The 26,716-nt window shown below is 44.6% G+C and overlaps 1 protein-coding gene across 1 annotated transcript in view; it reads left to right on the top strand.

Annotated features, from left to right (window-relative positions):
• Positions 1 to 26,716, top strand: part of DDX54 (DEAD-box helicase 54) — a 117,033-nt gene that overhangs the window by 46,626 nt on the left and 43,691 nt on the right. Inside the window, exons 3-9 of the mRNA XM_069214555.1 lie at positions 6,893 to 6,963; positions 9,636 to 9,824; positions 10,720 to 10,769; positions 11,261 to 11,302; positions 11,897 to 11,992; positions 12,562 to 12,683; positions 13,086 to 13,147. Coding sequence (XP_069070656.1) covers positions 6,893 to 6,963; positions 9,636 to 9,824; positions 10,720 to 10,769; positions 11,261 to 11,302; positions 11,897 to 11,992; positions 12,562 to 12,683; positions 13,086 to 13,147 — 632 coding nt within the window. The remainder of the gene's footprint in view (positions 1 to 6,892; positions 6,964 to 9,635; positions 9,825 to 10,719; positions 10,770 to 11,260; positions 11,303 to 11,896; positions 11,993 to 12,561; positions 12,684 to 13,085; positions 13,148 to 26,716) is intronic.

Below are 26,716 nucleotides of genomic sequence, written 5' to 3' on the forward strand. Positions count from 1 at the left end.
CCAAGGAAATTGAGGCCAAGACCCACTGAGGTGTGAATTGAACCCTGGTCCCGGGCCAGATCTCTGCATCAGGGTCTGCCACTCTAACCACTGTGCCACACTTCTTCACAAGGTTGGCAGCTGAAAGGTTACTACAAGGATGAGATGAAACGATTTACAGAGAGAACGGTCAGCAAACATGAAGATAACTGTTTTGCAATAGTTGGTACGCCGTGCTTTTCTAACACTCATTGAGGTGTGGCCAACTGGGTAAGTATTTACCTTTCCATTAGAGATAGCCCACCTCAGTGTGAGTCATAGGCAATGGCAACCACTCACCCAGGGGCATTCTCTAGCAACCTGTTCCATCATGTCTTATAACTGAAGAGTGAAGGTTGGGCAACCTGCAGCAGTTTCTTACTCCATGCTGGGTGGACAAAGTGAAATTATTTGACCATTACTATGAAATGTTTGCATGGTGTTTACTCTCATGATAACCCTTATACCAAGCTACCACCTTTTATGGGTTGCTTTGTGGTGTCATGGCACATTGCTACTGGTTTTCTGAGTAGTTCTGCTGTATTTGCAAAGGCAGATTCTGTCTTCCCAGTGGCCCTTCATTAAGTAGTCAATTTTTTGTCAATTTCCACTGAAATCTTTGGAAGATACACTATTGTACTGGTAATTTACATTTTCCCTGTGCTGCCATGGACTCTAATTGCAATTCCTTGTGGGAATGGAAAATTAAATAGAATATGAAGCACAGAAGGAATAGTGTATCCTCTCACAATCTCAAATGCAGAGTACGTTAGAACCCTGAATTCTAGTACACAGTTGCATTTGTAACACCCTAAGCAGTTGGCATTGTTCCTTTAAATAATTAAAAATTGAGAGAGCTTTCTTTGGGACATCCATTGCATTACTCCCCATCCCCCAGGCTCAAGCGGCTGGTGGGCTCAAAGGGATACCTCAGCAATAAAAATAACCACCTGAAGGCTGTGCGCATCTGGACTTGGATACCTGCTGAAGGTTGGGCACAAGGCCTGGCAGAGGCTGCAGAAGATCAGCCAGAGCTGCTGTTGACCTTTTGGAGCAGAGTTTGGTGGTCGCAGGGACTGAGCTGCAGCCAGTCTCTATTTCCACCCTGCTGCCTTTTGGCGAACCCCCACATGTGACCTTTGGCTAAGTGCAGCAGTAGTGCGCTGTTGTTGTTTTTTTTTTTTTTTTTAACAGGATTTATGATTCTTGATGAACAAATCATATTTCTGCTTTTGTAGTTAACAATGACGCCTCAATCAATGGGAATTTCTGTTTTTCAGAGTCACTTACTCCCTGGCTTATTAACACCAAATCTGGCGGAAGCCTTCAGAATGCAACCATTCAGCATGACGTGTCAAAAGTTACAAGGAGAGGTCTAAAATCCAGTGACTCTTCCCTTAACATGGAACTATCCATAGAAACATTTTGCCGTGCATAAACAAATTAAAAAAACTGATCATCATTGGAAATCTTCTGACACGATCTGTAGTGCTCTTATCATCATAGGACAGGGTAGGCCATGATTTTTCAAGGGCAGAAACTCTAAGATTGAGCAACACATTCTACCAAAGAGCACCCCCCCCCCCCCCCCAAAAGAGCATTTGTTATTTCTGCATGTTCAAGAGAAACTCTACTCTGTGTGTCTGCTCAAGGCTACTCTTGGGTTAAGACTGTGCCACTTACTTTATATCACTTGTTTAGCTGAACGTAGCACAACATTAGCAAAAGTTCCTATAAACATGGCGACATGTCCCAGCACAACGGAAATTCCTTCACGAAGGTTGTTGAATGGTTGAAATTCAGTTGCTTATTGCTGTATTTTGGGTGTTAAACTGGTACTAAGAATGTGATATTATTGTTCAGACAGTTCCACCATGTGTGTTCCATAGACTTTCCATTGATGGATTCTTCTAGTAAAATAAATAACTTTCCCGTAAGCATTATGAACTTTTAATTCTTTCTGCTCTGAGTGGTGAAAAGTCCTCTCAAACTTTTAGAAATCTTAAAAATATCATCCATCATGCAAGTTAGCCTATCTGGGGATGATGCATGGTTGGATCTTTCTCTTGTCTCCTCTTTTCAGTTATTTTGAGGGTTGCTTTTGGGTTGTGACAAACAGGTCAGGAAACTTCTTAGCCAAGCGCTCCCTCTTGATCCAGCCATTTTGCAATTTCCAGGAGCTGGCTAGTGCCGTCAGTGTCTTCTCTTCATCCCAATGCTAAAGCACAATTCTCCTCACTGTCGTCTTCTGCCCCCAAGAGGTTGTCACCAGGGACCTTAGCTTACTCCAGAGGATCCCTTTCAGCTAGGATAATAGGGTATTGAGGTGCAGAGTTGCTCCGCCAACACTCGGGCATCCTAATTCATCCATCTGGGTCGTAGAATCAATGGATGCGTTGCATGTCATGGAGGCTTCAGTCTGGCAACACTTAACATTGCTACGACTCCACGCTGCCCCTCTGCTTAGGAGAGTTTGAGTTTTCACAGGGGTCTCCTCCTATGTCAGACCTCACACACCCAAAACATATTCTCTTTTGTAAATTTGGACTATTGGTTCACCTCTCTGAACATTGCCTATCTTTGTAAGGCAGTACAGATGTGGGCTTCTCATCACACAGGCATGGGTCATTCATAGATTAGTGTGTCTGTCTTTAGGCCTCTGCAGAGGCACCACTCCACTGTTTGTCCTGTGGGAGTACATCAGTTTGTTTGAAGTTTATACGTCAGTCTAGAGTGTAGTCCTTCCGCTATTGGGTTCAAATCAACGCAGTTGGAGTGCTGTTGTTCATCTGTGAGTGGAAATCTGCCAGCCTTGCATGACCTGCTCACTTCCAAACAGGAAGACCCCACTGCAAAGTCTGCGGGGCTTCTTTTTGTGTCTGCCGTTTCCCTAAGATATCAATGCTCTCCCACACTTCTCTGATTGCTCTCTTTGGTTACCATTCCACCTCCTGTCACAAAAAGGGGGGTTCTACATTATTAGGTAGTATGTTGATTGTATTGCAGGCCCAAGGTTTTTGCTCAGACGGGCTTGTCTCTCAACTTCCCGCTGACTGCAACAAGGGCTCCATATCCTCATCATCATCATCTGGCCCAATTCATCTCTCGCCTCGGGCCCAAGCGGGAGGCTCCATCATGAATCACAGGGGGCTGCTACACTCCTGCATTCCACCACTGAGGCATGGTGTCATCCTCTAGGCTCCATCCGGAATCACAGGGGGCAGCTGCACTCCTGCATTCCACCACTGAGTGGCATGGTGTCATCCTCTAGGCTCCATCCGGAATCACAGGGGGCAGCTGCACTCCTGCATTCCACCACTGAGAAGCATGGTGTCATCCTCTAGGCTCCAGCCGGAATCACAGGGGGCAGCTGCACTCCTGAATTCCACCACTGAGAAGCATGGTGTCATTCTCTAGGCTCCATCCGGAATCACAGGGGGCAGCTGCACTCCTGCATTCCCCACTGAGAAGCACGGTGTCATCCTCTAGGCTCCATCTGAAATCACAGGGGGCAGCTGCACTCCTGCATTCCCCGCTGAGAGGCAGGGTGTCATTCTCTAGGCTCCATCCGGAATCACAGGGGGCAGCTGCACTCCTGCATTCCCCACTGAGAGGCAGGGTGTCATTCTCTAGGCTCCAGCCGGAATCACAGGGGGCAGCTGCCCTCCTGCATTCCACCACTGAGAAGCAGGGTGTCATTCTCTAGGCTCCAGTCGGAATCACAGGGGGCAGCTGCACTCCTGCATTCCCCACTGAGAGGCAGGGTGTCATTCTCTAGGCTCTAGCCGGAATCACAGGGGGCAGCTGCCCTCCTGCATTCCACCACTGAGAAGCACGGTGTCATCCTCTAGGCTCCATTAAGAATCACAGGGGGCAGCTGCACTCCTGCATTCCACCACTGAGTGGCATGGTGTCATCCTCTAGGCTCCATCCGGAATCACAGGGGGCAGCTGCACTCCTGCATTCCCCACTGAGAGGCAGGGTGTCATTCTCTAGGCTCCATCCGGAATCACAGGGGGCAGCTGCACTCCTGCATTGCCCACTGAGAGGCATGGTGTCATCCTCTAGGCTCCATCCGGAATCACAGGGGGCAGCTGCACTCCTGCATTCACCACTGAGAGGCAGGGTGTCATCCTCTAGGCTCCATCCGGAATCACAGGGGGCAGCTGCACTCCTGTATTCCAACACTGAGAGGCACGGTGACATCCTCTAGGCTCCATCCGGAATCACAGGGGGCAGCTGCACTCCTGCATTCCACCACTGAGAGGCAGGGTGTCATTCGCTAGGCTCCATCCGGAATCACAGGGGGGCAGCTGCACTCCTGCATTCCACCACTGAGAGGCAGGGTGTCATTCGCTAGGCTCCATCCGGAATCACAGGGGGGCAGCTGCACTCCTGCATTCCCCACTGAGAGGCAGGGTGTCATCCTCTAGGCTCCATCCGGAATCACAGGGGGCAGCTGCACTCCTGCATTCCCCACTGAGAGGCAGGGTGTCATTCGCTAGGCTCCATCCGGAATCACAGGGGGGCAGCTGCACTCCTGCATTCCCCACTGAGAGGCAGGGTGTCATTCGCTAGGCTCCTTCCGGAATCACAGGGGGGGAGCTGCACTCCTGCATTCCCCACTGAGAAGCAGGGTGTCATCCTCTAGGCTCCATCCGGAATCACAGGGGACAGCTGCACTCCTGCATTCCACCACTGAGAGGCAGGGTGTCATCCTCTAGGCTCCATTAAGAATTACAGGGGGCAGCTGCACTCCTGCATTCCCCACTGAGAAGCACGGTGACATTCTCTGGGGCCCGGCACACTGCTCCATGTTTCGGAGCACTGCACCAACTGCTGTGAATGCCATCTTAGAAGACCGCCTGACTCTGCCAATGCCACAGACCACGTCAACCCACACCTTTTCTGCCCAGCTGCACTATTGCTGCTGAACGGCTTCACCCACTATTTGGTGACTTTTCCTTCAGCTCTCCGCGTGGTCCACCTAGAGTACCCACCTAGAAAGTGTTAATGCATTCAGTTGACCCGGAAACAACTAATTAAAATCAATGTGTATTTTATGCGAGAACTACAATAAAAGTGATAAGGGTACATACAACATTAAAGCCGAAAAGACAGCGACTTCCACATTTTAGGTAATATCTTAATGTTAACCTTATCCGCCATACACTCTTATCAACATCAAACATGTTTTCACACAAACAGTAGTACATTATGGAATCTAAAATATCAGTAAAAACATTGAGAATGATATGAACAGGAAGGAGTTTTAATGTATTCACATTATTGCTATATATTGTGTGTGCAAACGTGTATCACCCCCCCAGAAGAACTCATAAAATTCATTATGATGTATGCCACAACCATTACAAGAGTTATAAAGGTCTAAAATTGAAATTCACTGAAAAAGCTGAAGTTAAGGGAAAGTTTAGGTTGACTGTATTGCTACTGGGTACAAAACAAAAGTTGAAACGGCAGCAAATTCCTCAGTTTAAAAAAAAAACTTAATTTTAACTCCACCTCATATATACTACCCTCATCAAATATTTTTCACACACGTGGTACGTACTACACCTTGCAATCAGGGGTAAATGGAAGCTGTGCCACTTTGTTTTTCCGACTGTCACTTTGCCACCTGCACTGCAGCGCCTAACTAAACAGGCCCAGAATTAGAGGTGACAGAATGGCTGTGGGCATGGTGGCGTGTGGAGCATGGGCATGGGTATTTCTTCACACATGCTGTTCTTAGTAGGCATCCACAGCACATCACGAATGCCTTCTACAACCTTTATACATATGGATGAATCCGAACTTTCAAAGGACAAGGATGTGTAGCACCCTGACACAATACCTAAAGCAACACCGTACACTAGTGCACAATAGCACCACATGACCATGCTAAAGATCCAACCCTATTGTACTTTAAAATGAAAGCATTGTAAAGAACAGTATTGTTATCCTTCCTGGACCGCTACAACACACTTTATCATTGCATCCCAACTTCCATTCTTAGCACACCTTAGAATATCTAATGGGAGGTAAAGGGAGGAATAACATGGCCTCCTGAGACAATACAATTACGATCTTGTGCATCATAGGTAGAATCATCAGTTATAATAAATCGCTCTGCCTGTACCTGCACAAGGTATGTTGTGTACTGTGTGGATGCTCGACTTATATTTTTAATACTGATGAAGAAAGAATATCATGTTATAGGATCGTTTGTCCATCGTAGCTGTCGTAAACACTTAATCCAATGTTGAAAGCAGGGAAATGTTATGTTTAGAAAAAGTACGAATAGCAGTGTTCCATAAAAACTTTTATTTCTGAATATTTCCACTGGCACACGACTCTGCCCTCACTCTTTACCTCAACAAACACTTTGCTGTCTCTTCACCTAAGAAAGGTAGCAGGCTAATTACAAAATGACACCAAAAGTTTTGAAATTCTGAATTGTTGTACAAAGCTAGAGAGAATGTTTTTTAAGTCAAGGAAGGAGCAATGTGTAGCAGCCGTAGTAGGAAACCAAGAACGGCGGAGTATTTGAGGAATAGGTTTGTATGAGACATGTAGAGGAGGATACATGGATTCCTGAACCTCACGTTGGAGGTCTGTGTGTAACTTCCAAGGTTGGACTACTGCCCTTCAGCACGTGATGTTCGGTGAAAACAGTCTGTGAATCTACAGCAGTGACTTAGGGCCATTGAGTTTGAAATGGGAAGACATAACTGTACTCCCATCAGGCTAAACGGGTGTTCTTGGGCTTAAACACTTACAAAAGGGAGATGTGTGCAGAAAGAGTCCATCCCAGGAGACCTGTGAATATAGATATTGCATACTGAGCCGACGTCATACTTTTTCTCTTTCTTAGGTCTAAGTTTTCCTGTGTACAAAGGTGTGATGAAGAAAGGGTATAAGGTTCCCACTCCTATCCAGAGGAAGGTAAGATTGTGGAATAACTGCTAGGTCATCAGTTTGTTTTCTTGAAGCGGCTGAGCTCTGAAACTTGGTGCATGAGCAATTTAACCTCTTGAATATTGAAGAATGTAGAGTGTTTAATTGGCAGAACTTCTTTCCATTGACAAGTGAATATACTTCGTAGAGCTCTCTTCAGGGTTCTTGGCACACTCCGGATCAACTCATCTATGAGTGGCAGATTGTAGCTGCGGTTTGGTGACCTGATCACTGGCTGCATTCGGTTCTGTATGACAGACGCACACTGTGTCTACTAAATTTGAGCCATTAGCATGGGTGTCATTTAGGGGTCACCCATGTTTTGCCACCTCAGCGCTGTCTTTGCTACCTCTGACGTGAAAGATATCAACATCTGTACCAATAACACAGGGCTGCTCCCCCTCCTAGGCGTCCTGCTTCACACTTATTGTTTTTGTTAATATACTGATAGAAATTAATCGTCTATTATCCACTGTTGTTGTAATAAGAGATATAGAGCACTGGAAGCTAGGACCGGACTTCCTGTGCTAGGTGATGTAAGTAAAAAAATGCTTTTAAATGCATATTTTGTTCATGCTTGTGGGTGAGAGGGTGCTTGTGAGAGAAACTTGTGTACGGGTCACTGTGTTTTTGTGAGCATGTGTGTCCAAGTGAAAACCTGAGAGTCAGTAATAGGTAGGGGGTGGGAATGAGTGAGTGACTGCAAGTGTGTGAATGTGGGTGAGCGAGAGTGAATGAGATTGAGGCAGTGTTAGGGTGTGCGCGAATATCTGTGATAAAGTCAATCAGTGCAACAGTGCGAATGAAAGTGAGTAAATGTACCGGGGAATGAGAAGAGTCAGAGTCAAAGGTCACATGCCACTTCCTGTGATATCATTAAAGTCCATCCGCTACCGAAATGTTGGTGAATTGACATCCATGACTTGTTTTTGCGACCAAGGCATGTATGTTCCCTGGGGCCGATAGGAATAGGGCAGAGGGGCTCAGATGTGCAGTGAAAAAAGCCCTTCGCAACCTGTCGTCTTATACCACAGAAAAGAGCTTTAACAGCGAGCCCTAGGTGAAGCGGTGCTTAGACCCGAGATCACTCCTAAAGACACGCAGGTAAAGGTGCATATTACAGAACACTTCGAGGAGGCGATGGGAGGGCACTATGGGCCATATGTATTAAACAATGTTCCCATAGACGCAGAATGGGTAAAATATTTGATACATCTGGCCCCAAGCTACTAGAAACCCTGTTTGACATTTGATAAGATAGGATGACATGGGAGTAAAGGCGATTGGGGTAAGAAAAGGAGAGCTAGAGGCAACTGTATGCTAATCTAAACAAGCCTGAACGGAACTATCGCCCAGTAGGTGGCAGCACTGCCCCAGTCCATCCCGTCTCTGTTTCCTTCTAAGGGTTTTGCATCCGCTCTGGTGGGGTACTCGAGTCCAGGAAAGCCTGACACTTCCCTGCTGTATTTCTACCTCTTCCCTGCTCAAACTCTGGCAGCGCTCACCAGTCCTGGGTGATTCTGCCATGTCAGCCAGAGAAGTTCAGAAGGAAAAACGGGGCACAAAGCAGGCTCAGATACGGGTCCCTGGTAAGCCACAGAAGTGTCAGCTGGTCATCTTGCCAGCCACCTTGCTCCGTGCACCAAATGCTGCCATCATGGCTAATTTTCTCAGGACCCCCAATAAAACGGTCACCCCGAAGGACGAACTGCTTTTGGAAATTACAGATGTCAATAGAAGCTCCCGTTTTAGGTATGTTCTGTTTTACCTTTTGGTACATTTGGCCTTTGCTTTTATTCTCAGATAATCTAATTTCTACAGTGTCGGTACAAATAAAATCTGAATTTTAATATTGAACTGAGTCCATCTGGTAAAAAAGACTTTTGAATCTGGAACCCCAAGTTGCATACATATGACAAAACCAGGGTCTTTATTTTGGTGAACAGATTTCTGCCCATACCAAGGGTGTCTTAACTTAAGCAGATTGTCTGGAGCAGGAGCACAGGGAGCGGGGGACTGCAGAAAACCTGCCGGTGAGACCGTGGCTGTTGTGGCTAGGACACGTCCTTAGGCCAGGACAGAGGGGGGTTCTGCTAGCGTGATCCTTCAGCTGGGATGACTCCTGCATCAAGCACAGCCGCGTCTGATCCTACTGCCTATGTACCCGCCAGTGGTTAATATACCTATCTAATCCTCTGTTTCGTGGCCTTTCTGCCTGATCCTCGGGCTGGCAACATCCTCTTTAATCTTGTACCGGTAACCGTGTGTAGTGCTCCACGTCAGATCTTTTGATCCCAACATATCCTTTATCAGTCAGTCTGTAGCACCAATGTATTCAGTGCCATGATAGGCACATGCCCAGTGTACCAGTCAGAGCGCAGATAACTAGTTGTGTCTGAACGTTTGACTGTGGGGCACATTCTCTACCAGTCATAGTTTGTGGCACCCCTTGTAGTTGAGCTAATGACTAGCATGCAGCCCTTAGTGTGAGCTAGCCCAGCTTTAGATTCCGTGATTGTTGCAATTCATGTTGTAGATTTGATAAGACGGGTACAGGTAGATCAATGCTATGTTGAAGATTGTAGCCCCTGTGTTTAGTGCCTCTTACAGGAAACATCCCTTCGATAACATGGAAGAATGTGTTTTATTTTATTTTTTAGACCGTGCCAGTGATCCTAGATGGAAAGGATGTGGTGGCAATGGCGCGAACAGGCAGTGGAAAGACTGCGTGTTTCCTTATCCCCATGTTTGAGAAGTTAAAGGCTCGTAGTGCCCAGACTGGAGCGAGAGCACTCATCCTGTCGCCCACACGCGAGCTGGCATTACAGACTCTAAAATTCACCAAGGAGGTAACGTAAGGAAGTAAATCTTCTCCTAGACACCGCTCTGCTCCACCATAGCGAACACTATGGCATCGTTTCATGTAGCCGGCAGCATGGAGTCCTAGTGCGCATATACTGCTTCTTCTCCATAAACAGTTATTCTGCAACTTTCCCTGAGTTCCACCGTACTTCGCGTTCCCGCACTGTTCCTGCTCCATTCACAGCGGTTTGTAATAAACTGCTTTAATTCTACTTTCACACCAGATCCCACACTAGGCTCTCCTGCACCACTCCATGCAGGTTCCCAACATCCAGCATGCCTGCAGCATTCCCTATAGCTTCTGGAAAGCAGCCCCCCTGCAGATGTCCACCAGTGAGTGATCTTCATCCATTCCAAAGCCCTCCCACCCACTGTTCCCTGCAGTTCCTCTAAAAGCTCCTGCGCTGGGACCTGTCGCTACCTATTCAGCATTCTTGCACCATCACCTTTGCCTCCTCCCCCCCCCCCCCCCATTCAGAGTTCTTGCACCATTCCCTACATGCCTTCCAAATCCATTTTTCTTGGACCATTCCCTAGAGCTCCCACGTGTGCACCAATTTCACACCAGTCTTCACAGATCTCCATTCCCTTCAAAACTTTCCACATCCAGAGTTCCTATAGCATTCCCTGCATCTAAAGCGGAGCCTGAGTTTCTGTACGATTCCGTACAGTTGTGCTCCTTTACATTACGCTCTCCCACAGACAGCTCTGCGTTTGCACGCCCCCCCCCACTCCCCCACCATCTCAACCATTGCCTACAGCTTTCACTCTTCAGCAGCATAAGTATTGTTACTGATCTTCCACAGTATTGCCTCCAGTATGTATGACTAAAACAGGCATCCTTCTGTGTTGCTTCTCTTCTTTTCTCATTTCCCTGTTCAGCTGGGAAAGTTCACCGGCCTCAAAACTGCCCTGATCCTTGGCGGAGACAGGTATGGCCTTACAAAGTGTGTTTCATCAGCTAATATTTAACACTTATTTCCATATTTTTTCAGCACAGTTAATATAAAATGCCTCTTCTTCTTCTTGGCCACTAATAACTGTACTCCTGCATGCTGCTTAGTAGAGGGTGTACTTTATTCATCATGGGCATTGCATGCCAGCTTGGCATTAGGAATACGTTTCCTCCACTGAGTGTATTGTTATTAGCAATGACCTTGTGCCAAAGTGTGGGAGCTCTCAACTTCAGTGTGTACAGACCATGCGTCCCAGTATGGTATTTAAATTATGCTTTCTAAGTGCATCCTAATTTCAGGTGCCATTGTACTGCTGGTAGAACACTTCTGGCCAATTTAAGAACATGCCTTGTAGTTTAATTTGTATCTGTGGCTGCTGGGAGTAAAATGTTCCCTGGGACTCCCTGTTACCACACTCTTACATACTTAGCTGTACTTTATACATTTTTCTTTTTCTTGTTTCACAGAATGGAGGATCAGTTTGCGGCTCTGCATGAGAATCCAGACATGTAAGTTTTAAACTTTGATTGGGGAAAGAGCTGTGGAGTGTGCCTCTTTTGGCAGGCTAGAGAGCTAATCAATGGTGTGTGTAAAATGTGAGTATTTTCTCGCAGTCATAATTGCTAGGGCAGGAAACTTCAGGAAAACAAGGGTATAGTAGTGGTTAAAGTAATGTGCACAAAAGCAAGTAAGTTTCTCTTGTTTGCAGCAAGCTTATCGTGCCCCAAGGTGTAGAGGAAGACTCTTCTTGTGAGGGTTGTATTTATTTGCTGATGGTTGAATGTGCATAGGCAGCTCAGAGACTAGAAATGTTTGCTTCTTTCATCCACAGTACTAACTAAACGTGAACGCTGCATTTGACCCGCGAAGCAAAGCTATTCTGTTGGTGGTGTATATATAGATCAAATGCTTATCCATATGTTTGTTTGCAATGACTCTGATTTCAGTTTGCGCCATTAGTGACTTTGTTCTCTTAAGCCAGGTGTTGGCTGTGTTGTTGTGGATGGTGACTGGACATGTTTACTGCAATCAATTTTCAAAATGTTTACATCTTTTATCTCATCTTGGACCCATTTATCAATCATGCCTTTTTTTCCCTGTAGAATAATCGCCACACCTGGACGTCTGATGCATGTTGCAGTGGAGATGAACCTCAAACTTCGCAGTGTAGAATATGTGGTCTTTGATGAGGCTGACAGGTCAGTACTGAAGTATATTTTGAATTAATTTCAGTGGTCTCCTTCCTATGGTCAGGGAGGTTGACTTTGACCATGGGTAGAGAGCAACTGAAACTCCCTCTCTTTGATGAAGAAGGGGTCGCCACAAGGCCCAACACACTGAAGATCCCAAGAAGACTGCTGCATGGGAAATGCAGGTGTAAAATTGAGTTCCTCTTATCCCACTAATTTGAGTGTAAAAGAATTACATTCTGCTGTTTGTCTTTCCTTGCATTACCACCCGAAGGTTAAACCTAGTTTTACATAATAAGGCCCCAGTAGACTTGCTACTGCTGTCTTCTCAGTGGTAACCAAACTTTATTATTGCCCATTGGTGGCTGTCCTCAACCTTCGCAGTTTGCTCACCCGGATGTCCGGTTTGGCAAATGTCAGCAACCACCATGATGTTAGTAATCCACTCCACCTTTCTTTTTCTCCTCCACTGTCCCAGAGCCTGCTGACTCTACCCACCACAGACCCCCACAGCTATAATATTATATAGGGGGGACCATTTTCCTCCATTAAAATTACCCATGTTTTTGTGTTTTTAGACTGTTTGAGATGGGTTTTGCAGAGCAGTTGCAGGAGATCATCGCCCGCCTACCAGATAATCGACAGACTGTGCTTTTCTCTGCCACCCTCCCTAAACAGCTAGTGGAGTTTGCCCAAGCAGGTAAGAGTCAGACAAGTTATTTACTACCTTTGATTTGGGTATCTTGTGTTCCGGCTTTTATTCCTTACTGTCTGCATTCTATCCTGGTCTGAAATGCTTCTGCTGACGATCATAGTGTGTATTTCTCTATGGATGTTTAATCTATCACAGATCATCTACTGTTGACCCCACTTGTCTCCTTGCTGTCATGTACTGTTCCTGTCTTACATCCTTTCACTTTTCTCCACTAACCTTGTCCTCTTCTCTTGTAACCGTGTTTTCTTTACTTCTTTGCCTAGCTGCTATTAGCATTCTTTATCACTTCTTCATTTCTCCTTTTTGTGCTTCTGTGGCCTGACTGTCCGTCCCCTCCACTTTCTTTATCTCTTTCCCACACCTATCCATCTGTGTTATCTTTTGTAGGTCTCACAGAGCCAGTTCTTATCCGTCTTGATGTGGATACCAAGTTGAGTGACCAGTTACGGGTAAGATGCCATAGGAGAGTAATTGTTGGAGGAATTGAATTAATTCTATTGAAAGATATGTAGATCCAGGACAAAGCCATGACGACTGTCGACAGATTAATTTTTTAGTTGAAAATTGTGCTTATAGGTGCTGCTGTGAAGCCAGTCTTTGTTCTAACTTACAGTGCTCTTCTGCCGTGCCTTTAAAGTCACCGGAATAATAGAACCTGTCATTTTCAATTTGTTTAATAAACATGACTTTTCTGCACATACATATCTAAAACTAAACTAAACTAAACTTCGTACTTGTATAGCGCACTACTCACCCATTAGGGTCTCAAGGCGCTGTACGCATACCGCTGTGGAACCCCTCCTGGCTTTTCCCTGTGAGGCGCCCACTCCTGAGCAACCCCCAGGGTGAAGCCAGGCATCCAAGCGCTGTCAGGGCCGTTGTGGAAATTAAGCAAGCTGTTGCCCAAAGTTACAGAGTGGGACCCATTAATTAGATTAGGCACCGAGGCAAGAATTATCTGGTCAAAGGGAATTGAGCCCAAGACCCGCTGAGGTGGGAATTGAACCCTGGTCCCGGGCCAGATCTCTGCATCTGGGTCTGCCGCTCCAACCATTGTGCCACACTTCTCCACTCCACTATCTACAAGCTTTGGACAACACTGACCTTTGTAGTCACCTCCACGCCCAGCTGCAGTTTGCTATAAACCCCTTGACTGGATGTACCAGTGAAGGTATGAGAGTTCAAATGCAGTTCTCATTTAGTATACCATTTCTGAGGTGAATGCTTCAATGTCATGTCAGTTCTAGCCAAATTGTGACGATGGTTCAGTATGACCAGATAAATTATTCCATACTGGAAACAGGACAGAGACCACCAATCATTGTTTACCGATTCCTTCATGGTGGGATTGATGCTCAAACAGTTAACCTGAAGGTGCAGGGGTGTGGAATTTATTAAAATATCTACTTGTCCAGGGGACAGGTTGCTTCTCAAATCTACTTGTCCTGTAAAAAGATCTACTTGTCCCTTTGGTGCCATGTAGTGTGGCGACAAATTATGGCAGCAATCTCATTATGTAAGAGCTCTGATAATAGCCTCTCTGATTATGCCAGGGCTACTACCATAGTAGGGCTTGAATACTTGCGTTTCAATCCCTACTGTAGCAATTTCCTTATTTTGCCACCTTTCTGCAGATCTGCATACTGGGGCTGGAGGAAGCAGTAAGCAATAGTTCCAGGGCTGGAATGCCTTTGAGTCTGCAAACCTACTAACCTGCATGTTTTAAAGATTTTCACCAGCTTCTCTCTAATATTTTCCCATAATAAGAAAGGTTGGACATTTACTCCTGACAATGGCAGAATTAGAACTTCTTCCAGGGTTGGGAAGAAAGTGGCTGGAGGGAAAATGAACTTGCAAATGCTCAATAGATTTTCACATGAGCAAATCTACACATGCGTATTTACCCATGCTAAAATACAGTTCACCAATATTTGATAGGGGTACGACATATACCATGGGTGCACTTTTGTGACTTTAAGAATTTGGGGCCACATGTAGGTAGGTTCAGATTTGCGACCCACAAATTGCGAGTCAGAGCGACTCGCAATTTGAGATTTGCAAATCCGAATGTAGGATGGTGTCCCTGACACCATCTGTGATTCGCAAGGGCTTCGCAAATGCCCACCTAATGAATAATCATGAGGTTGGGTCGCATTTTTCGACCCCCTTGTGAATGGCGGCCCTCAAAGGGATAGTGGCCTGCTGGAGACAGCAGACCACCATGTCTGTGACTGCTTTTCAATAAAGCAGTTTTTTGTTGTTGTTTTTTTTGTAATGCAGCCCGTTTTCCTTAAAGGAAAACGAGATGCATTACGAAAACGAAAAATGAAACGTTTTCGTTTCATTTGCCTACTCCGAAAAAATGTTTACAGTGACATTCACAATGGGGAAGGGGTCCCATTGGGACTCCTTCCCTTTTGCGAAAGTGTTAGCACCCATTTGAAATGGGTGCAAACTGCGATTGGTTTGCGCCCGCGTTCGCGGTCACAAAACAATCCTACATTGCACTGCGAGTCGCAATTAGGAAGGGAACACCCCTTCCAAATTGCGAGTCGCAAGCCCGTTTTGCGATTCGGTAACCAGGTTACCGAACCACAAAACTGGGTTTGTGCATCGCAATGTGCTTTTTTGCGAAAGTCGCTGTTTGCGACATGCAAAAAGCTACCTACATGTGGGTCTTGGTCCCTAATTAGGTCTGGTGTTAACTAAGACATTTTGTTTTTATTAAACTTCTATTTCTCTCTCTTTCGGCTGGCTTTACTATGAGTGATCGCATTCTGCTCTTCCACAAGGAGCATATTGGCACACAAAGTAGTTTTGTTCAGTGTCAGGAACTACAGTGGCAATCAGCGACGTAACGAAACTGGAGGGTGCCCCTTTGCAAAGAACATGGAGGAGCCCCCTCTCCAGACTCACTCAGGGCAGGTGCTGTGCTGAAGGGGCCCCCTGGAGGGCGGCTGCGGGCCGTTGTTATGCCACTGGTGGCAAATTGTGCTTTCAGATTTCAAAAACTTTTTTTTTTTTTTTTTTGCCAGTGTTTGTTACAATGTTGAGGGCCTGGTCGCTCCCACAACAATAAAGTGTTACAAAAGCCATGTCAAAACAAGACACGCATTGATGAAACTAAAAGACTTATAAAAATATGTGAGATCAGTTGGCTTTGTCAGTGTTTGTTTATTTTCATGCTTCCCATAATCGTGTTGAAAATGGTTACACTGATTTTCCATTAGAAATATTTTTGGGAAATACTAGCATGCATCAACACATTTTACTAAATGACATTTCATTTGCATATAATCAGAGAGCATTCTGGGAGCATTATACTTAGCCTCATAGCCTAAACTTTTCAAACATGTGTATACACGTTTTTTTTTTTTTAGTACTGGAACCAACGTCAGTAGTGAAGTGTGACCTTAAAACATTTACTTACAGCACTCACCCTAATAATGAAGGTTTTCAAATAATGAACCATAAATACAAGTTGGAACAGCATTATCTTTTGGTAACACATTACCTCAACTGCAGAGAGTTCCACTCTCTGTAAACAGGCAGCCAAAGGGTTTGTGCTGCAGAGGGTTGGGCCTACTTATCCCAAGGACAAAGTACACATAAAAACTTGTTGCCCTTGACCCCAAACAAGATGTCCCGGGCGTCGGGCGATAGGAATTCCACATCCCTGAGGTGCAAGGCTATGTAGAGGATGATTGTAGCAGCATGTTTTACATGTGGGTTTTAGGGTCTGTTTTAAAAGGAAAGGCATATAGGTGGCGCAAAAGCACTACCCCCATCCCAGAAGGCCTATATTTTTCAGCTTTCATTAATAGACTATGTATAATTCTTTATAAGCTACAACCAAAAATTGTCTAGCAGCCACCTTCCAATCTCAAAAATAGCCTCATACAGTTGCATATAATGAGCGTCGTATGTTCACGCCAATCCCTTTGGTACTGAAGCAGGCTATGACGCTGGTTCGGCCGGTATCCCAGTAGCTCAGAGAAGGGTTCCTTGAGCGGCTCTGAGCACGAGGAACAAGTTGTCTAACCAATACTAAAGACTTCAGATCCTTGAAGTAGGAAGATGTCCAGGGTCATGCGTACCACGCACATCTTTGAGAGCCCTGTGACCAAACAAGGCTGCATAAGAAGACCCACGCCGAGGTAGAGCACCACTACCACAAACGTCTGGCATCGAATCCCAAGCATGAACAAAATACATTTTCAGATTAGTCATCCGCTCATAGTCAGGACCATGATGCAGCTTCTCTGGATGATGGCTTTATGCATTTCCATTGTGCCACATTACAGGCTGCACATAAGCTCCCTACTGGGCGGATTGCATGGCAATGGTCACAAGCTGAGGGGGTGGGTTTAGTGTTGATGAAGGTAACCACTGGCCAGTTCTTTCTCATGTCCACTTACACAGGTGACAATTATCACTGATACTTCTATCAAAGGCAGGAGAATGCACTTCAATGCAATGACTGTAAATGGAATATGGGGCCCCTAACACAAGGGCTGCCACATCAGTTTCCTGGAAGAACTGGGTTAACTCTCAAAACATTCTGCTAGTTCATTTGTGTGAAGATAGACCTCATAAACACTGAACATTTGATGGCCATCTATCATTTGCAAAAGAAGAGCAGTATGCACTCCACCAGCTCTCAGCACAGGTGCCAGGGAGTTGGCATTGGGCAATCTGACTGAAATTCATCTCCTAGTGGAATTTCTTCCAAGTGTGAACAACCTCTTTGCAGACCTACTCAGCAGGACACATCAAGTCCACAAGTGGGAACTCTGTTGCAAGTCTTTCACATGTACTTCCAGCTCTGGAGCATCCCACAAATCAACTTGTTTGCCCCCTCTGGAAATGGAGACACCCAAGCTTACCCTCCAGGTATCCACGCAGATGAACTGGGCAGGGATCTTTGCTTACACTTTTTCTTCTTTCCCACTCTTCCCATATGTGGTGAGGAAAATTATACAAGTATCTTTGACACTCATCCTTTTTGGCTGTGACGAGGGCCACACAGTCTTGGTACTCCATGCTTCTGGAAATGTCCATCAGCCCCCTCATAAAGCTTCCATTTAAGATGGACCTTCTCAACCAAAGACACAAGGCCAGAACAGACAGCCAAACTCTGGACAGTTCAACCTAGCAATCTTGTACCTGAAGTCTTAGAGTTTGGCCCAAATCTCTGTCAGGAAAGCATGACAGTTGTGCAGTAAGTGCGTAGGCCCACCATACAGGCCTGTTAAGGGACAATGTGAAAAGGTTTGTCCATTACTGCCTTTGCAAGAATTTGGAGCCATTGAATGCTAAAATGTATGTTTTCATAGAAACACGATTTCATGGAATACTATTACTGTAAAATCATTTCACCTAAACTATTTAATGGACATTTTGCGAATAAATGGCTTTTACATTTACCATTTCATAGAAACCAATTCATACAATGCCTTTTTGGTTGAAATTGACTTTAAAATTTTTAAGGTGTAATTACAGTGGTTGCAGGTCTTACTTTCAGAAACAGTAATGTCTAATGTATTTATTTCAGTTCTTGACTTAGTGGACATTTTTTCAGATCCATATCCTTTACATAATCAAATAATTACTTTGGATGCTTTTAAATTCTCTGACCCCTCAGCATGCTTAGGCCTCACCATCCATTCCTGCCCCTTAAAAAGTTCACCATTCCTAAACTACTGTCATTCATGACCCCTATAAACACCTCACACCCTTACCTCACCCATTCCTGATCCCCCAAAAATCCCTGTCTAAACTGCACCCAATCCTGAACCCTAAAAATTCTTCAGTACCCTAAATCCCTACCCATCACTGAACCTTAAAAACCCTCACCAGACCTAAATTCCACCCATCCATTAACCCTAAAATCCCTCAACACACCTACACTCCACCCATCCCAGATCCTTAAAAAGACCCCACATCCCTACACTTCACTCATCTGTGAACCCTAAAAAACCCTCACTGCACATACATTCCACCCATTCATGAAGGCTTAAAAAAAGTCACTGCCCCTAAACTCCTTCCATCCCCCAAAATTCCTTCAGTTTCCGGACTTCCACCCATTTCTAACCCCTAAAACAACCCTCATCACCCCTAAACCATACCTATGCCTGAACCAGAAAACCCCTTACAAGTCCTAAACTCCACCCAAGTTAATGTAATTTTGGATTTGTCCTTAAATCATCATTCCCTTTAAAATGTTTCCTTTAATTTTCGATTTGCTTGTATTTCCTTAAAGTTGCCTTTCCTTAAAATTGGTTTCCATGATTTGGTTTCCTCTAATGTGGTGGTTTCTCAGTTTTTGTATTTCAATTAACTCACATGTATCAGTCCAAGACATCGCCTGCTATCTTTTACATCTGCAGAAGAGAGGCCTTGCTTACACATCAAGTCCACCTGCACCTCACAGCTGTACCAGCTAAAATGCAAAATGGGGAATATTCATCCCTTTTTAGGATCCCTGGATTTATGGTTTTCACGAGTCTTAAGGGGGTCATACCTCCTCGAACACGTCTTGATACAGTACTCACAAAGCTCATGTAACCACCCTTTGAACCCCTACACTCATGCCCCTTGTAGGTCCTTTCCTGGTGGCCATAACTCCACCAGGTGCATTAAAGAACTGCAGGCACACATCTACCAGTCAGTGAGGTACACAAAGATAGGGTTATTCTCGGGACCAGTCCCAAGTTTCTCCCAAAGGTGTTTTCACCTTTACAACTCAGACTATAGAGCTCTCACTCTTCTTTCTGCAGCTAGAGTCAGTGGTGAAAAGGGTTTTACACATACTAGACATCAAAAGAATTCTTATCTATTATTTTGACAAGGCCAGCCCTTTTGCAAGTCTGATCAACTCTTTTTAGCCTTCACGAAACACTGTAAATATCATCCCATTTCTAAGGGACTTATAGCATTGTATAGTCAAGTGCATTCAAACTTGCTACTGCAAAGCTAAGATAGACCTATGTGTGCCGCTCCCAGGGCACACTGTACCAGTGAAGTAGCAACCATGGTTTCCTTAGAGAACATTTGGCTTGCTTACATCTGCAAAACAGTCACCTAGTCAACACCACACACTTTCACCAAGCACTATTGTATGGACATTGTACCCTGCCAGCAGGCTGTTTTTGGCATCTACTCCATAGCAACCACTTATGAATAGTGCTGCTTTACATTCAATGCAGAGCTACAGCCACATGTGCTACGAATGGAAAATGTTACCTTGTAAGCATCTGTTTGTAGCGTGTAATGCTGTAGATTCACATGAGACCCTTCCTCCCAAAGGTTGTGATGACTGCAGATCCCTCCTTTTATTCGACATTGAACAAGAGTCATCATGCACACATTAGGCTCACTCGGCACTCCCAAATTACACAGTCACCTGCAGTGTGAAAAGCAATCTAACATTGAGTCGGTGCCCATGTGTATTGTGGATCAAAAGTGGAGTCACACCACACCTTATGACTCGAAAGTCTTTCTCAAAGAAAAACAAATTGCAAACATCCAAGCCCAATGCTAGATAACAGGAGTATGCACTGCATGCAAATCTAAAGCTCTACATACTACGAATAGATGCTTATAGGATAAGTAATATTTTCCTTTTACTGCAGGTTGTTGCTAAATAAGAGTGTTGATCACCGCCCATTGCTTATCAAAACATGTCCAAAAGATGTTAAATCTGTACATTTAAAATCTCATCACACAAATGTGGCCATATGCGTGATAAATTAGGATCCAGAGTGAAATTGTGTCCTTGAAAGACAGTGCCTTAAAAACCACACAGCTGCTTTTTTTCAAATTTCTTAATATTTTGCAAGAATCTAAAAGGTTCTAGAACAGGGATCTACAACATTTTCTGTAGTGAGAACTTGTTCTGCTCAAGGAAAGTCTTCCCAAACTACTAGCAAATGCTATAACTGTAAAATAGGGACCCATATATTAAAACAACAGTATGACCACCGAAGCGTGAAATGACAGATAAAAGCTTGTCAATGTACAGTAACTTCATCCGACTAAAACTAATCACAGCCAAAGCATCAGGTGGCCTGTGGCACAAAAGTTATAACCACAGCAATACATCTCCCCAAATCAGCTTTAACTTTCTTTTAACTATCAACTTCAAATGTGTTCTGACAAACGTTTGTCTTCATCAGCATATATGTTTCTAAAAAATATTCTGTCTTCTGCCAAATACTACTTTCCATTTTGGGCAAACCAGCTCAAAATTCCAGAAGAAAAACCTTGTCCGAAATAAAAACATGTTTTAATTTTGTTTTTAGCAAATTCTTAGTCCCCAAACATCAGTGTGTCATTTTTATCAAATACTCATATATACAGATGCCTCACATGGCCCGAATCTGCTTCAGGTGCCAAGGTATTACCATCATTGGCCATGGATGCTTACCATAACACCATATATGTCTGTCATATGACAATAATGCCCACAGATATACTAGTGACACCACTATTCCAAAGGTGAACACATATTCAGATGCCTCACATGGACTGATTCTGCTTCAAATGCCAAGGTATTGCCATCATTGGCCATGGGTGCTTACCATAACAGCAAAGATGCCTGTCACAGGCCAATAATGCCCACAAATATACTAGGGACACCACTGTACCAAAATGTTCAGGAAGTCCAAAATAAGTCAGTCACTGTCATTAATATGTGAAGGGTGCTGTTATGTCAGGGGTGGGTAAAAGTAGGCCAGTCATGTTCTTAATATGTCACTGATACCAAGAATGCCCCAAATTACCACTATTATTCCATTGCTGCTAGTATGCAATGAAGGGACACAATTAGGCCAGAGAAAAAATCCTCATGGTGGAAGCCATCATATACGTTTGTTAGTCCTGGACACAAGGCATCATTTCCAGGGAGTGACACTGTTTATTAGGAAAAGAGTCAACATCATACACATACGCACATATAAGTGTGCACACATGCATGCACTCAGACAAACACACATGAGGCCGTTAATAGCCTTAGCTCTTGACCCATTGTTAAACCAGGCATCCTTAGGGTGTTCTTACCCTAGACGTTTTGCCTTTACCTCCTGTTTCGTTGCTGTATCTTTTTGTTGGCCTTAAGGCTCCGAGCAGTTTACCACTGCTAATCAGTGTTAAAGTGCATGTGCTTCTCCCCTAAAACCCGGGAACTTGGTGTATCCACAATTGGCATATTTAATTTACCTGCAAGTCCCCTCGTAGAGTGGTATGTCACGTATCCAGGGCCTATAAAGTAAATGCTACTAGTGGGCCTGCAGTACTGATTGTGTCACCCATTTAAGTAGCCCAGTAAACATGCCTCTGGCCTGCCACTGCAGAACCTGCATGTGCAGTCTTACTGCCACCCTGACTTGGCATCCAAAACCTCCTGCCAAGCCCCCCCCTCCCCCCTCCCCCCCCCCCCCCCCCCCCTATTTTTATTTTTTAACATATGTAACCCATAAGGTACCCCGTTGGGCAGGGTGCTATGTAAGCAAAAGGTAGAACATGTACCTTTGTTTTTTTTATGTCCTAGTAATTAAAATCTCCTAAAAGTCATTTTTCATTACTGTGAGGCCTCTCCCTCTCATAGGCTAACATTAGGAGTTCCTTACACAATCATTAAGCTGTAATTCCTGATCTGGGAGAGTAGTTGCATTATGTTTAATATCATTGAAATGGGAATAATAAATCCTCTCTACTGGTAGTCGGATTTATTATTACTATTTTAGAAATGCCACTTTTAGAAGGGGGACATTTCTCTGCACTATGCCCTGTGTCCCTACAGCCTATCTCCAATACAACTCTGGCTTGGGCTAGGTGACAGCTCCACTTGTGCATTCCCCTCAGGCACCCACAACACTCAGCCACATCTGCATTAATCTGCATAATGATGGGTCTTCCGTGGGAGGAGGTTGGGAAGGGCTTACACTTCAAAGGGTAAGGACTAGAGTTCACACAAAGAGACTGATTACCTTGCACTGACTTTCTGGATCAGAAACTGACCTGATAGGGGGCCTGTGCACTTCACAAGGATTCTTCTGTGGTCATCCCTCACATCAAAGGCACTTTCTTTTATAAGTACTGGGTCTCTTGAGCCACTCAGTAGTTCTCTCATGGATCAGGAATAAACTCTGCTGGAGTAATGGCTGGTGAGCCAGAAGGATTGCCACCTTGCTTTGCCTGACTCTGCTCTGTTTCTGCTGCCCTTCTTCGGGAGCCTGCCTGCTGACCTCTGCCCAGCCCAAGGAATCCTCAAGCCAAGTCCAGGGGTCTGCCACCTAGCCCCTGCCATAGGTCTCGAGCACCACCGCGCTTGTAACCGCAGTTGGTTCCCTGTCTTACCCACAGGACAACTCCTAACTTCATTGGCTGTCCTGTGCTCAGTAATGCTACCCCAATAGGGTTGGGTTCTCATACCATAGAAGCAGCACTACCTCTGCCCCCCCCCCCCCCCCCTTGGTGCCTACCCTTATACGATACATGCTCCCCTCAACAAGCTACTGAGTGTGGCTAAGGCAGTCACCGACAGACACAAGGCTGGCGGCTGCATCGCAGCGGTGGCAGGCTCGCCAGTGCCTGAGGTCCTAGCAGCCCACCCACCAAATCTGCAACCAGGAACTTCCACTGTTGTGGCCAAGGACGTATCTACCTGAGGAGAGGTGCACTCAGCCTCGACTCGAGCCGGGGAAGGAGACGCTCCACGCCTGCACCATAACCTTGCTGCCAGGAGCTCCACGTACTTCTACTTCGAACACTGTGGTACCATATTTATCCTAAGAGAGGCACCCAAGGATTTGCCTCTCCCCAGTTCCCTTTCTTTCATAAACCTCGCTCCATGAGGACAGCGTGAGGTCCACAAGGAATGTTACCCCAGATCCCTCCTGAGTTTCTGCTTCTCAAAGGTACTGAAACTGTTGGGGAATGCACAGTTTACTAAAGCACTGCTTTGATTATACTTTTCGAATGATTGAAAGTAATAACTCCAAAATGTATTGATTGGATCTTTGTATTGTTTTGGTCCTGATTTTAATAGACAAATATTAAATATTTTCTTTAAACCAGTGTGGAGCCTTTTTGGGGTGTTTCACTGGATGTAGGTATGTGTGTGGTACTAATACTTACACATTGTCTCTTAAGTTAAGCCTGACTGCTCTGCGCCAAGCTACCAGAGGGTGAGAATGGGTTAATTTAGGGTGTGTACGTGATTTACCCTGACTAGAGTGGTGAGTTCTGCCTGACTAAGGTGTATACCCAACCAGAAACCACATTTCTAACACCCATAGTCTGCTCTCCTCAGCTTCTTGACTGATCATGCACCCAGCTAATGCATTTTTACTCTGGCTTTTGTGGTCCCACACTTTGGGTGTGGGGACACCACTAGTTAACTGCTCAAGCTACTGCTACAACTCTTCTTTCATTGCCCACTGTTCACATGCCTAGTGTGACAACATGGCCAGTCTCCTGGTGACTTAGCTATATTGGCAGTGGAGACCGATGGTCATGTGCAGACCCCATAGGTGGATTCAGTTTGGAATTGAGTGTTGTCACGAGAACCTGCCATTGGTTTGGTTGGCTGCTTTTCTAAGGCTCGTTAGATGAATAGTCCTACTTTAATTAAGATGCAGAGACCCTCTAATTGAGGGTATCAGGCTTGTCTTCACCTCTGAGAGCTACTAGGAGGGTGCTGTTGACCTACCAGTAGCTCCCGAGCACCTCGTTGGAGATCCCTGTTCTAGAACCTCATTGGAGCTCTTCAGTCAGGCATAGCTTGATTTCAGTTGCACACCAAGCTACACCTGACTGCAGAACCCAAATCGGGGTGAAACAGTTTTGAGTTGCTTGTTTTCCAATCCAGGGAAGACCTGGCCTGGCAGTTCGGGCTGGACTGTGATTTGCATATGACTGAATTAAGACTGATTTGCATATGGCTGGGTTTAAACTTAGGTGACATGGTGTCAAATGCAGCCCAAGTAATTACCCCCGGCTGAGATAATTTCAAGCATTCCACCCATCACTTTTTTTTTTTATATACTTTCCTATTTTATTCTCAGCAGGTAAAAAAAAATGACAGCTTGTGTTTCTGCCCCATCAAGCAGATGCATTGAGCCCCCTGGTGCTAAACTTTAGGATTGAAACATTTCTTTCTCTATATGCCTATTAGAGAAATCTAGCATGACTCAGAATATAACTGTCATCATTATGCTCATGACACCCAGACATACCTGAAGATTTAATCTGAATCGTGTATCCTTGGGCTTCTTAACAAACTGAAGCGGTTGCAGTTTTGAATGTCTCAAAACGACCTGAGAATAAATCCCCAAAAGACTGAATTTCCTCTCATTTCTCCTGCTACCTCCAAATTTCCTTATACCGTCTGGCTGTTTTTCATTCTGAACTTAACACTAACGCCATTTTAAGGACTAGTGTCTAATTCAGGTGTCTCCAACCAGTCAATCGCAAGATACCAGTAGTTTGGAAACACCTTCAGAGTAGCTCACAACCTGGAGTTAATTTTTAAATAAGCACAGGGTCACATTTCCATTTTAGATCAAGCGCGCTAGCGCTCTAACGTAATCTATATGTAGGCTTTTAACCATACCCACCTCATGCCCATCACTATCACTCGTTCATGGGCTTGCCTTTCAAAAATCATTTGTTATTATTGATAAATGCTCCACGTTTGTCCCTCCTTGGAGCAATTTTGTTACCGCCATGGCCATCGACCCTGTTTCTTGAATAAATGACCGCAAGCAAACATTTGAACTTTTGTGTCTCTTTCGCGCTCACACTCATGGCGGCCGTGGCGCTTTGAATTGGTTTGCTTATGTCAACTGTTTTACTTTTCATTTTCAATTTATGTGGCAAGAAAAGTCCAGTTAGGAATTTACAATGCTAATAGCTGTAACTCGAGCAGACGCGAGACCTATTGCATTGCAAATGCTTGTTAAAGGTAAGGGAAGGCTGTGCTTATTTTACAATATTATCTTCAGGCTCCAGATAGCAGGACCTGATAATGAGCAGTGCCGGAGTCAGATTTATGAACCGAGGACACAGAGGTGAAGAACTGAATCAATGAGGCATTTAACTCTTAACTAAAAGTCCTTGTCTACTAGCTTGAGATCAAAATGATGATTTTGAATGCTTTTAAACTTGAGAAAATTAAAATGAAGTGTTAAATGAATGATTAAGTTAACTTTTCATTTTATTTTTGTCACATTTCAAAGTGTCACATTTAAAAACAGCAGGCCTCTTGCTCCAAGTGGCCAGTAGATACTGTACTATATTTATACCTGAAAAGTACTGCATTTCTTTTTAAATCAGAGAAATTTAAAGTGAAGAAAAATATTCATATGAAATATTGAGCCAGTTATGTCTTAATATTTCATAAACGTGTTTCTTCACTCTGAGTGTAAATAAATGGCTGTATTTTTCTGTTATAAATGTGGCACCCTGTCTACAGGCCACTGGGTGCAAAATGCCTGATGTTATAAAAGCGACACTGACATTTTTAAAGTGTGGAAAAATATTTCATATTATAAATATTTTTGCAGAACATTATTATGCACTTTAAAATTCAATTCCCCCATTTAAAAAATGGCTGTATGTTTGTGTTATACATATAACGGCCCCACATATGGGGAAAAATATGTCCTGTGTGACAAGTGCATATGACAGTCTCTCTTTCACCTATTCACATATATCCAAACCTTACACACACAAGACCGCACTCTCACTGGCACATGTCGCCCGTAGTCAAAAAGTATTTTGTTCCAACCGTAGTTTCTGGCTATATGGACATTAGACTTAGTCGGTGAGCTGGGCAGGGAGTGTCTAGTAACACTGCGCGAGTGCCTTGGCCTTCAGTAGCTCACAGTGATTTTCACTGATCAGAAGTAGCTCTCACTACAGAAAAGGTTTGAGACCCCTGGTCTAATTTTTGGGCTTCATACCAGATGAAAACCTACACATTTAGACCTTTCTCAGCTATCCAGCCAAAATGC

The sequence above is a fragment of the Pleurodeles waltl genome, chromosome 11, assembly GCF_031143425.1.
Source record: "Pleurodeles waltl isolate 20211129_DDA chromosome 11, aPleWal1.hap1.20221129, whole genome shotgun sequence".
NCBI lineage: Eukaryota > Metazoa > Chordata > Amphibia > Caudata > Salamandridae > Pleurodeles > Pleurodeles waltl.